This window comes from Vespa mandarinia, chromosome 17, assembly GCF_050613455.1.
Source record: "Vespa mandarinia isolate Hongniang chromosome 17, ASM5061345v1, whole genome shotgun sequence".
In the NCBI taxonomy this organism is placed as follows: Eukaryota; Metazoa; Arthropoda; class Insecta; order Hymenoptera; family Vespidae; genus Vespa; species Vespa mandarinia.
Window position 1 is genome coordinate 3043627 of NC_140826.1, and position 13874 is coordinate 3057500.

Here is a 13874-nt window from a genome sequence, read left to right on the forward strand (position 1 = left end):
TGGTGCCTCTTGCTGCGACCGTGCGAGGCCTTCGTTGGAACGACCTCGGTCATTTCCGTCGTTACCTCGGCCGTTCTCGTCAACGTACCGTCCCCCACTATAGACCAGCCTTCCCCACTATGTTACCACCACTTTCTTTCTTTCTTTCTCTCTCTCTCTCTCTCTCTTTCTCTCTGTGACTCACTCACTCACACTCTCTCTCTCTCTCTCTCTTTCTCTATTACTCCCCGCAATACTCTCTAACAGCGAAGTTATCCATCGAGAGAAACGACGAAAGGAGACGCGAAATAACCGTCGTTCGAAAGTCTCGCGCGCTATAGTCCACTCGACGTGAGCGCGACGACGAGCAATCTTTGAAACGCGAACTTGCGCGATATTATACACGTGTATACACATTCATATATATCTGTCCTACTCTTTATGTATGCGTGTATGTACAGTTATCGAACCTCCCTTTCACCCTTCACCCCCGATCACCATTACCCTCTCTACCCATATATACATATATATATATACATACCTTCTTTACTCTTCGCAACGAACACGAACGAACGTGCCGATCGCTCACAGCTTCTCTCTTCGTTCTAAGGACTGAATCTTACCTATTCTTCTTCTTCTTCTTCTTCTTCTTCTTCTTTACTATCATACTCTCTCTTTCTCTCTCTCTCTCTCTCACTCTTTCTCTTTCTACTATTCTCTTTTTCTTATCTATATACTCACTGAGATATACCGTATTCTCTCGTCACTTCTTCTCTTTCTTCTTCTCCACCTTCTCCTTCCACTTCTTCTTGCACGCAACAAGAAAGAGATGACCTACGTATTTGGAAGATCTTCGACTGCGGGGGGTATATAAAAGAGAGACAGAGATGGAGGGAGACGGAGAGAAAGAGAGACAGAAAGAGAGAGGGATAGAACTCGTCCTTTCTTTTTATCTCTTTTCACTGGCCTCTTTTACTCTCCTTGAGGACGCGCGCGTGCTTCTGCAAGTTTTCGAGATTCGGAACTCGTTGCAACGCCTTCTTTGACTTCACTCGACTCCCCTTTTCATTTATTTCAAAAGAAACGATCGTAGATTATTCCTACAAATTGATTTATATTATATGTATGCGATCTCGTTTACGAAATACTTTAACGTAAAAATCTCAATGAAATAGACGAAGTATGAAATGTTTATATTAATTTTTAGCAAAATAATAAATACGATTGACAAGAAGAAGAAAGAGAGAAAAAAAAGAAAAAGAAAAAATATACGATGTATGAGATAATCGATGAATATTATTAATAATTTTTAATTATATATTATTGAATATTTCAATTTTTAATTAGGTTAGCTTTCAAGCAGGAAAAGCTAATACAAGTAAGAGACTTACTCATTAAGAGATGATAGAATGCATCCGTTCTATTATTCTATTAAATATTACGACGTTATATACGTACGTATATATATATATATATATGTGTGTGTGTATATCTATATACCTTTGTACATGTACTGCGTATCTATCTTATATAAAATTTTAATTCGATAACAATTTTTCTATATCAAATTTTTTCGTTAAAATCTAAAGTACACGCGTATGAAACAAATTTGAAGACGTTTTAGAATACTTCCTTGTCCTTTGATCCAATTAACCAATCACAACGCGGAAACGAATCTGGGTATCTGATTGGTCAATTATCGATATCGATTAATTAACGTGATATAATAAATTGATTTTTTTTCTTCATTAGAAAAGAAAATCTATCTGTTCCATTTGTTCTTATTTTCATTAATCATTATTATTTATTAATTATATCGATTTAATTTTAATTATTTCGATCCTTTTTTCATCGTTATTTTGTAATTAATTAATGGTTAATTAATTGAAGATATCTTTACTTAGGATATACGTAACAATAAACTTGGTTTGATAATTATCGTATATTTCGATATTAGAAATAATATTAATACGATTGATTTAATTAATTAATCGATTATTTCACAATTTTATGTAAATTTTTCCGTTAAACAAAAAACTAGCATACGATTGGTTAGCTATCGGACCACCCAAAATTTGACCAATCACGATCGTCGTTACTTATTTAACGGTCATTGTTCTTCGTGAAAGTGAACGCTGCAGGTCGTGAGATCAATTATGCTGTAAAAATGTAAGTTAACGTTTTATTCTAATCCATTCTAATCCTCAAATTATAATAATACGCCGATTAAAAAGAAAAGTAAAGAAAAATTCTAATGATCCGAGGGAATCTGATAGAATATATATAAATCATCGATCGATATCTAATATTTCCAGAGAAAAAAGAAAAAAAAATGGAAAAGTGTGAGAAAGATATTTGAATATTTCGTTAGGTAGTTACGAAAGGTACGGAGATATTCTTCTTTATTTTTTTCAAATTGTCTCGTAGAAAAGAGAAAAATTCAATCGATTAAATTTTAACGACAGATAATAAATTTATTCATTATAAATTTTATTAGAAGAAAAATTTTCTATTGCGAGTGAACGTGTGACATGTATGTATATGCATTCGCGTATCTTTACGAATATTCAATTCTATAATTAATGTAGAAATTACGATAATGGACGTAAAAGAACGTTGTTATTAGATCGGTGAATGACGATCGAGTGTACATATTTTTAGTGGAAAATAATAAATATGTTCTTTTCTCCATTAACTTGGTTCGTTTGTCAAGGTCATTGTATTGTATTATACGTCGTAGAAGATTTTTCGAAAGAAGGGAGAGGGAAACATATATATGTATGTATATGTATAACAAACGATAGATAAACATAGCGGTCAGAAGGGACAATTAGTCCTTCGAAGATCGATCGTGAGTACGTACGTACATACGTACATACGTACATAAACATTAAATTTTACAAATCTCGTTCATTAATTTTCATATTAGCGTATTGTTTTAGAAAATGAAAAACATTATTAACTCATTGAAATAATAACGTAATATTAATGTTCGTATATCAATTTCGAAGCTTCGAACCTTTTTACGAATGTGTATTAAGAAGTGTTTATCGTTTTATAAAACATCGTACGTCTTTTGTTTCAGAATAATAAAAAGATTCAGAAGAACGTGCAAATGAATGTATTCGTCTATCGTCAGTAAATCGATCCAATTTTCGAGGTTCTTACAAACGTACGGAGTAAATCATTGGCAGCTATATTTCTATGCTCATTGTCATCGAATTTATTCGAGGTAAGATAAAATAACATAAAATAATATAACGTATAAAGAAAAATTAATATATATTTGTATAACTGCGTATCCATTTAGAAGGTTATAACCTATAATACTTTTATCATTATCTATAATAATTTTGTCATAACCTATAATAATATTTAATATTTGTAAAAATTAAATAGTAATGGGGTAGTAAAGAACTTTTAGGAAATTAATTCGCATAAATATTCACGTGAAAACTTTCGAGGAGGAAACCGTAGATAGATCGCGCGTACGAAACAGATCGTCTTTGGTGTATGCGTAACATTGCCTGTGTTGATATATATATACATACACACATGCGTGTGGTTGGCGTATATCGTTCGTAACAGAGACGGCCGCTAGGCGGCTCTCGCTACGTTTAACGCGCGATTCTTAAAGGAAATTCAAATTCATCATCCTCATTCTCCCAATACTATCTGCGATTATCATCATTATCATTATCATCTTTTTTTATTTATTATAAACTACTTCTTAAACGTTAGATGTTATTAATTTTATTATTTCTTTTTTATATCTTAATCGTATCTTAATATTTTTTATTATTTATTCATTTATATCTTATATGTATATATATATATGTATATATATATATATATATATATCATATTCATACATATTTATATATATATATTCTTCTTAAAGTAAATGAGGTTGATGCGGAAAAAAAATTATTTAATTAATATTTTCGAAGCTCTTTAAGTATGTAATTAAATGAATTGAAATTGAGGGAGAGAATGGATAAGGGAGGGTTGGAGAGAGGAGAGGAGGTAATGGTTATTGCGTTCTCATGCATTTAATGGATGTCTTTGGAAAAGAGAAATAAATATGTATATAAAAACATAAAAAAAAAAGAAAATAAATAAATAAAAAAATAAAGAAAAATAAGAAAATAAAAAAATAGAAAATAAAAAAAAAGTAAAACAAACGGAGAAAAGAAAAAAGAAAGAAATAATGGAAAGAACGAAAGAAATCCCACGCAGCATCCAGGAAGCAGCGAGGGTGGCACCGGATGCATCTCAATGAAGAGGAAACGAGCGAATGAGTACGCGCGTAAAACAATCCTTCCCGGCTTTTGCGTGGCTCCTTTTCAATTCCAACTAGTTGGTTTTTACATGGTGGTTTAGAGCGTGGTGGTGTTCTGAACACTTGTCTACATGGCATGGAAAGGTGAATTCCAAGTGGACCTGTCGACGCCTCACAAGTGTGGGATTTTTTTATTTTACTTTTATTTTATTTTTATTTCTTTATTTTTTCATTTATTTATTTATTTATTTTTCTAGATAAAGAATCCAGAATTATTTAACAGGAGATTAGAGATAACTCGATTAGAGATATTTATAAAATTCATTTTTAATAGACTTCCAATAAATTTTATATATATATATATATATATACACACATATATATATATACTTTGTGTATATATACGTCAGACATGGTAGAATGAATTTAAACTTCACAGACGATTATATTCGATCGAGTGATATTTTGAAAATCGAATTGCATAAACATGTTAATTATAGATGATAAGAATCGATCGCAAATTTAATCGATTAAATACGTACCTACCTACCTACTTCTCTCTTTCTCTCGCTCTTTCTCTCTCTCTCTCTCTCTCTCTCTCTCTCTCTCTCTCTCTCTCTCTCTCAACAATTGGTACGATGCTTTCGACTGCAGCAGGTGCTTCCTGCTGTGTTCCGAACGAAGGTCGAAAACGAGCTGTGTTTTTGTTTGATTATCGTCGAGTATATATATATATATATATATATATATATATACATAATATATGTGTATATGTATGTATATACGTATATACGTACGTCTACTTGAGATTATGGCTTCCAGGAACAAGGAGAGCTCTTTGCACGATAACGAAACACACCCGGAAGACGTTTGGCTTGATAATTGCAATGTGCTTGCATTTGACTGTGTACTTTTCCAAAGATCTCACCTGCTTTTTTTTTTCTTTTTTCTTTTTTTTTTTTCTTTTTTTTTTTTTTATTTTTCCTTGCGACATAAAGAATAGAACGTTTCTTTCGTGCGTTATCAAGTATGATAAGCTTTGACAAATTTTGATTGCAAAAAAAAGAAAAAAAAAAGAAGAGAAGAAAAAAAGGAAGTGTCAAGGCGTAATCGAATATACGTATTTTCGAACGACTCGTCGAGTGTGTTTGCTTTTAGATATTTTTTTTTTTGTCTTTCCTTTTTTTCTGAATGGATTACTTTAATCGATTTAATAAGATAACAAGTATAATATGTTTCTGGGTTTTTTCTTTTTTTTTTTTTTTTTTTTTTTTTTTTTTTTTTTTTTTTTTAAGAAAAAAAAAGAGAAAAAAACCTCTCTTATTTTTTCTTTTCTTTTTTTTTTTTTTCTTTTTGAATCTTTAAAAAATGTATTTATCCTTATTATTTTATCATTGTCCATACGTGTTTATTTGTATTATTTAATTTTGGCATTTTGCTTATTTTCCTTTTAGAGCTTTTGTTTGAATTTTTTTGGTCTCTCTCTCTCTCTCTCTTTTTTTCTTTCTCTTACGGAGCCACAGCAGCCACCCTCGCGGAAAGTTCTCGTGGAAGGATTCTCAATGTTCGAGCGAGAACAATGAAAGGTGGTGATGGCAATGGTGATGATGGTGGTGTGGTGGTGGTAGTGGTGGTGGTATACGCGAATATCCTTTTGTCACGGTGATTGTGCCCACTTCCGTGGGAATTCGCGGAACGGAAGTGCAATTTCTGGCAATGGGTACACACCACCACTCTTCACCAGCTACTACGCCGTCACTACCATCATCATCACCATCATCATCACCATCACCATCATCATCATCATCATCATCATCATCATCATCATCATCATCATCATCATCAGTAACAGCAACAGCAGTAGCAGCAGCAGCACTAACGGCATTGTTAACCAACACGACGAACAAATTTTTCGTTCGAATTCGAAACGAATCGTTCGTTTGGTCAGGCTCCTTGCAACGTATAAAAAGCGATTCTTTTAAGGAGACAGATGCCAGGTGCACGCTTTTGCTTCTTCTCACGTGAAGGAATTCGAATTAATCCGAAGATATCTTGATACTTGTCGAATTCAAGTCATTCCTTTTTTCTTCTTTTCTTTCTTTCTTTTTTTTTCTTTTCTTTTTTTTTTTTTTTCTTTATTTTTATTTATTTGTTTATTTCTTTTTTTCTTATACTTAAATATATCACTCAATAAAATTTCTAAAATCATAAGTAAAGATCATAAGTGTTATAAGAATTTTACATATTCTTCATTGTTATTCTTATCTAGGGATTTTATTCTTACATAGGGATTTTATTTTGTATCCTTTTGATGTGACTAATTGGTATTATCTTTAATTTCTGTCGATTTTCTCGTTATCATAATTGTTTAGATTTTTAATATAATAGCTTTTGATCGTTCAAGCCAGTTCTATTAATAAATAGGATATTATAAAAATATCTCCATTCATTAGTATTGTAAAGATTATACATCCTTTTTTTTTTTTTCTTTTTTTTTAAATCTCATATAGGGATTTCTCTTTTGACGTAGTTAATTAGTTCATATATATGTGTATATATATATATATATTTTTTTTTTTTTGTTTTTTTTTTCTTTTTCATTATTTTCTTCCTATCAGATCAGCGTCAATTTTCGTTAACAGTGTCTTTCTAAATCTAGATTGATTGATTGTTATACTTAATACAGGTTAAATTAAATGTTTTGTAGTTTTACGAAAGCATAAGAAAGAAAAAAAAAGAAAAAAAAAAAAAAGAAAATAAAAAAGTAGCCGTAAAATATTTCGATAAGGAATGTAATCGATTTATTTTTTCATTCTTCCTCTTTTTTTTTTTTCTTTCTTTTCTTTCTTTTTTTTTTTCTTTTTTTTTTCAAATTCGTTAAAGCAACTTTTGTCTCATATTGTATTGTATTAATATCGAGATAAAAAAAAGAAAAAAAAAAGAAAAAAAAAGAAAACTTTATTTATCTGAGTAATAAACGAATGTATATTCTCAATGAATTCTAATTCCATGGAAATATCCAATTTTAAGTGTCCATAATTGATCGTTTGATATCATTAAAACATCATAAAACGAATGGGCATATCTCTATCGTTTAGATTGAAGTTGAAGAAGCGAATGTGTGGCTTACTCGACCCACATAAGCAATACAACATCCAACCATCTCTAGGGAGGAGAGTCTTACGAAATGTTTACGTCTTGTAGGAAGACACTAACGGCAGATGTTTCATCTCGTCTTTTCGTTAGAGCAAAAGAGATGGTGGATGGGATAGAGAAAGGAGAGGGAGGGAGGGGAAATATGAAATTGGGTCGTGCATTGCTCGCATGCAATAGTAGGCTGAAGCATGTAACTTAACGAACAACTCAAAGCTCTGTCTTTTCAGGTTTCTGTTCAATCAAGTATTTCAATATTTGTATGATTGTTTATTTAATTCAACAAAAAAAATTATGATCCCTCTTTTTCTTTTTTTTTTTTTTTTTTCTTTTTATTTTTTATATCCTCCATTTTTTATATTTCTATAACATACACGATATATTTGGTTGAGATTAACATTAGAGTTTCTAAATGATTTCAAAAATCAATTATATTCTTTTTCATCAAACGATATGTCTGTCTATCTATCTGTCTGTCTGTCTGTCTGTCAGTCTGTCTGTCTGTCTGTCTGTCTGTCTGTCTGTCTGTTGTTTGTGTATGTGTGTGTGTTTTCGTTTGTTGTTTTTGTTCTTTTAGTGTTATTCCTTTATACGATTATTTAGAATATTATTTAAATAATTTTGTTGAGTTCAGTTTTAAAAGGATAGAAATAAATCAAAGAAATTTCACAAATATATATACGTATATATATATATATATATATATAAAATTTCTTTAGAAAAATCATTAAATACATAGTACATATATATTATATCATTCTTCTTATTATATCCAAAGTATCTTGTATACAAATTATTTATTTATTTATTTATTTATTTATTTATTTATTTATTTATTTATTTATTTATTTATGTAAGTATATATTATATAAATATCAATGGTTGCAGAGTCGCGTGTATTATTGCACGTTACCCTTCGAATAAATATACATATTTATATCGAATTAAATAATGCTACTTATTTACGTGTTACTTAATATGTAATACATAATATAAATAATATCGTTTCTTTTTTTTTTTTTGTTTTTGTTTTTTGTTTTCGTTGGGGACAATTAAGATGGACTGGAGTTCTAACAAATTAAAAAAAAAAAAAAAAAAAAAAAAAAAAAAAAAGTAATAAAACAAAGAAACAATTTCTCGATGTTCAAGTATTAAAAAGAGAAAAAGTATAAAAAAAAAAAAAAAAAATTTAAGAAGAGAAAAAAAGAATACGAATTGTTGACTTTGGTATAGTTTTACGTGATAACAAATGGACATCATCGCATTGGTTCTGACTAGAACTTAGCTAGATAAGAAATAAAAATACATAAAATATTATATAACAAATAAATAATTCATAATAAATAAATAAGAAAAAAAAAAAAATAAAGAAAACCCGAATTCCATTGATATTCTCAGTCGAAAGTATAATGAAAAAAATTAATTTTCAGTCAGTTTTAGTAAATTGAAAACAAATAATAATAATAATAATAATAATAATAATAATAATAATAATAATAATAATAATAATAATAATAATAGTGATCCCATTAAAACTTTTGACCATTTTTTAATATTAATCTTTCAATTTTTTTGTTACGTAAAACGAAACAATAGTAATAACAGTTATAATAATAATGGTTGTAAAAATTCATGGAAGAAAAAAAAAGGAAAAAAAAAAATTATATATAATATATATAATTTATATATAATAATAATAATATTATTATTATATATTATATATAATAATAATAATAATAATAATAATAATAATAATAATAATAATAATAATAATAATAATATTAATATTAATATTAATAATTCTATAAAAATGTATGAAAAGAAAAAAGAATTTCAAACATTTTTTAATATCAAATTTAAAAATTTTCTTTTTGTTTGTTTTTCTCCTTTCTGTCTTTCTGTTTTTTTTTCTTTTTAATTTATTTTTATTTTTCTTCTCTCTCTCTCTCTCTCTCTCTCTCTCTCTATTTTTTCTCTATTTCTCACTTTCTTCCTTTCTTAGAAATACGAGTAATATCACGGTGGTTCATTTTTTCGCAGTTCATCATAAAATGTCGTCTACGCGAGAATTATTTCGATTTTTTTGCTTTCTCGAGTCAGCTTTATCGTCCCCATCAACTTCTTTCTCTTCCGGTGGTTCCTCATCCTCTTTCTCCTCCTCCTCCTCCTCTTTCTCCTTATCCTCCTTCTCTTCTTCTTCTTCTTTTTTTTTTCTCATCTCCTTCTCCTTAACCTTCTCCTTCTTTTCCTCTTCCTCTTCCTCTTCCTTTTCCTTTTCCTGTTTCTCTTGCTCCTCCTCTTTCTCGACGTCATTCTTATTCTTTTCCATCTTCTCAGTTTTGTTCTGGGCTTCCGTGATCATCGGAATTTCGTTCCCATCTCGGTCAAGTTTTACCCATTGGTAATTACCTGGCAGTGGTATTTCCTTCTCGAAATCGAAGTTCCATCTTTTTTTAGCCTGCGATATTCAACGAGCTTGTATCTTTTTTTTTTTTGTCTGTACGAATTCAGATTTATTTATCTTTTTTTTTTAAATTGGTTGTGTATCTATATATATATATATATGTATGTATGTATGTATGTATGTATGTATGTATGTATGTATGTTAGTATGCAAATGGGATAATAGTGATGATATGTATCATTAGTTGTTGATAATAAGTAGAACATTGATTAGAATTATATTAGAAAGAGATAAAGTATTTGTTATGAATATCTATATTTTTTTTATTTTTTTTATTTTTTTTTTTTTTTTTTTTAATCGATATACGTTCTCTATTAATTAGATTTGATCAGAAAGAAAGGAAGGAAGATCCACGTGAAAAATAATCTCTTATATTTTTGGAGTCGATCGTCGAAAGAGAGAAATATTATGGCGGAGGTGGAAGGGGGGTGGGGTGGTGGGGGTTGGAAACGATTAGGAGCGAGATTAGATTTGACGTATTTAAGAGTAAGAAATTATGTTTTAGGAATCCAATTTTTTTTTTCGTTCCTTTTTTTTTTTTTTTTTTTTTTTTAAATGTTTAACTTCGACGCGCTCTACCGTATTACATTTTAATGGTTCCTTTATTTTTTTTTTTACCTCTTCTCGATGTTTGCGGACCTCCTCGAAGAAGCAATTAGCAACGTTGTCCTCAATGCCAGTGTTTAAATCACGCGTTCGACCACCTCCTATTTCTTCGTCCTCTTGAAAGAGCCTTCTGCGAACGCTCCGAAATCTTATGCCCTCTTGAACGTCGACGTTCCTATCCTGCATCGTCAGACGAGCCCTGTGACATCGAAAATTAGCCAATAAAATATACGATTGATTGATCATGAACCAAAAAAAAAAAAAAAAAAAAAAAATGAACAAAGATTTAGAATAAATCAGCCAATGAAAAAGTTAGACTATCTATATATATATATGTATATAAATGAATTAATCAAGTCTAACTTATTTTTCTAAGTCACTATAAACGTTCAGATTAAAGTGAACATTTTAAATAATAAAAATGTTACATAGATTCAATAGGTTCAATTAAACAAATTTAAATTAATTTATTATTATTAACAAATTTAAATTATTTTATGAAAGATTCATAAAGACATATATATATATGTAATTATTAAATAAACATTAAATATAAATGTTTAGAAAACATTGAGTATTAGATAGTCGACATTATTCGATCGGTTCGTAATATAAATGTATTATATCATCGGGAATAAAAGAAGAAAAAGAAATGAAATATTCAAATAAGAGATACACGTATAAACTCATCGATCCGTAAACAATGAAAACAATTTTTTCTTTAGCGTTCTAAACATTCTTTCAGAATATTATTTTAATGAAACTCGATTTACGCGTATATTCCATTTATTTATTTATTTATTTATTTATTACTTTGTTTTTTTTTTCTTTATCAATCATTACGCCATGTTGCATTGTTGAACGTTTATAAAAAAAACAAAATGTTGGCGATGTAAAACAATTTTTCTCATTCTATCGTTTCTTTCGAAACAATCGATAAGAGAGCAAAAAGAAAAAGAAAAAGAGAGAGAGAGAAAGAGAGAGAGAGAGAGAGAGAGAGAGAGAGAGAGAGAGAGAGAGAGAGAGAGAGAGAGACAGAGACGTACGTACGTTCGTTCGTTCGTTCGTTCGTAAGTACTTACTTTAGTTCTAAAGTCATTTTCTTTCTATCGGTACTTACACAATGGGCTCTACTAAACGTGCATGTGCAAAGACTCACGTTTTAGCTGTTCGCTAATCAGTGACTCGACACGCGCCACACGCATATGCTTTTCTTCCTCCGGTACGCGCGTTCGTTTATGTTTTGTAAACAACGCTACGTAAACGCAACGTGTGCCTCTGTCTCTCTTTCGTAACTTGTGTTTTTTAAATGCGTATATATATATATATATATATATATATGCGGGTGTATGTATGTATGTACATATATATATATATATGATCTATGTATATAAATATGTATGTATATATGTATGTATGTATTTATGTATCTAAGCGTATCTAAGCTAAGCGTACATGTGTGTTCGTGTGTGCGAAAAGAGAAAGAGAGGGAGAGAGAGAAAAAAAGAGAAAGAAAAAGAGAAAGAAAAAGAGAAAAAGAGAAAGAGAGAGAGAGAGAGAGAGAAGAGAGATTGTTGGCATTGTTGTCCAATGTGCCGTTGCACGGATGTGTTGGAATGCAGTTCGTTTCCGGTATGAAACGAACTGCACGTTCGGTATATCCTATGGAAAATGATGTATGTGTACTTATACTATGGATTATTATGTATATTACATTTTTGTTTAGATCTTTTTCGTTTTTCTTTGCTATATTTTTTTCTTTTCTTTTCATTTTTCTCTTTTTTTTTTTTTTTTTTCTCTCTCTTTTAATCATTTCTTTGGAGCACAACGTTTATCTTAAAATTGACGATGAAAGAGTATACTTTTATTTTTTTTTTCTTTTTTGTTTGTTTCCTTTTTAATTTTTTTTCTTTCTTTTTTTTTTCTCTCTCCTGTTTTCTATACGCAATTTTTTAATTGCACGATAAGACGATTAGAATATATATTATATATGATTTTTCTTTTTTTTTTTTTTATTCTAATTATATGCAAATGGTTTGGTATATCCATCGAAAGAGAGGATATATTATATATTTTATCATTCGTTCGAAGATTTTTCTTTTTAGTTGATTTATTGTCATCAATTTTGAGTTATCAATGTTCTTTTTTAATCGATTTGTTTTGGAAATATTGTCGAGATGAAAATGATCGACAATTTTTATCTTCTTTTAGTTTTATCTCACTTTATATATTTTATTTTATGCATTTATCGATTCGTTGTATATTCAATGAATATGATGATACGTTTAATAGTAATTAAAATTGTCTAATAAAATGATTAGAATATAATATATATATATATATGCTTATATTTTAATAATGTCAATCAACGATAACTATGAAAGTGCTTTTAATAAAAAAAAATATATATATGTATATATATATATACATGTGCATATACATAATATTCTTACGTAATTCGTATTAAATTAATTATACGTATTACGCAATAAACTAATCCCTTGTTAATTAACGATTATATACTTTTATGTCATACATATATATATATATATATATATATATATATATATATTTCTCTGTTGGTTGATAAAATCGATGCGTAGTTATGATACGTCACTACTTGTTTTTATTTTGGAAAGTAGTTCCTAGAATTTGTAACGAGAGAGATTGAGAGAGAGAAAGAAAGAGAGAGAGAATGAATGAATGAATGAGTCAGGAGAAAGAGAGAGAGAGAGAGAGAGAGAGAGAGAGAGAGAGAGAGAGAGAGAGAGAGAGAGACGAAAAAGTCAAATAGAGGTGATAGAAATAATTTAAATACTACAACGTGGAATATTATTGTTCCTTTTTCGTTTATCGTACTCTTGTTATTAAAGGTGACTTTAAGGCATTTATAATGAATAGATATAGGTAAATAAGAATTCTGAGTAACAGATAGTTTATAATACGACGACGACGAGGTGATACGTAAATACGTCTCTTAGTATAAATAAGAACGTCGTAGTGTTAACATCGGAGTAAAAGGAATATTAACAATATTATATTGAAGATAAAATTTTTACGTTAATCAATCGTGTAAGTATTTAAATAATTTATACAATTAACATTGATAACAATTGATATTGATAACGATTATTATAAGATAGATCCTCATCTCGTGATCTTAAAAATCTGTTTAAAAATTAATTGAACATTTTTTTTTCATTGACTATTTTGAATGAGATCAAATAATATTCGAATTTTTATCTATCTTTAGAAAATAAGATATATCTATCTGTCTATCATTCTCTCTTTATAACAGAGAGAGAGAGAGAGAGAGAGAGAGAGAGAGAGAGAGAGAGAGAGAGAGAATCCATTCTGATTGACGCAATTTAAGTCGGTCGTAAGAGAATC

The 13874-nt window shown here is 29.2% G+C and overlaps 1 protein-coding gene across 8 annotated transcripts in view; it reads right to left on the reverse strand.

The window, feature by feature from the left end:
- Nucleotides 1–9270: 9270 nt before the first annotated feature.
- LOC118450335 (uncharacterized) overlaps nt 9271–13874 on the reverse strand; it is a 24920-nt gene continuing 20316 nt past the window's right edge. For 4 of the 8 annotated variants that reach the window (XM_035886038.2, XM_085662204.1, XM_085662203.1 and 1 more), the window contains 2 exons: nt 10497–10683; nt 9272–9872 (listed from right to left, as the gene is read on the reverse strand). In XM_035886038.2, the coding sequence (XP_035741931.1) occupies nt 9459–9872; nt 10497–10670 (588 nt within the window). In that variant the 5' untranslated portion in view covers nt 10671–10683 and the 3' untranslated portion in view covers nt 9272–9458. Of the gene's footprint in view, nt 9873–10496; nt 10684–11566; nt 11710–13874 lie in introns of those variants that run through there. The other 4 variants (XM_035886033.2, XM_085662202.1, XM_035886034.2 and 1 more) reach the window with 3 other exon arrangements.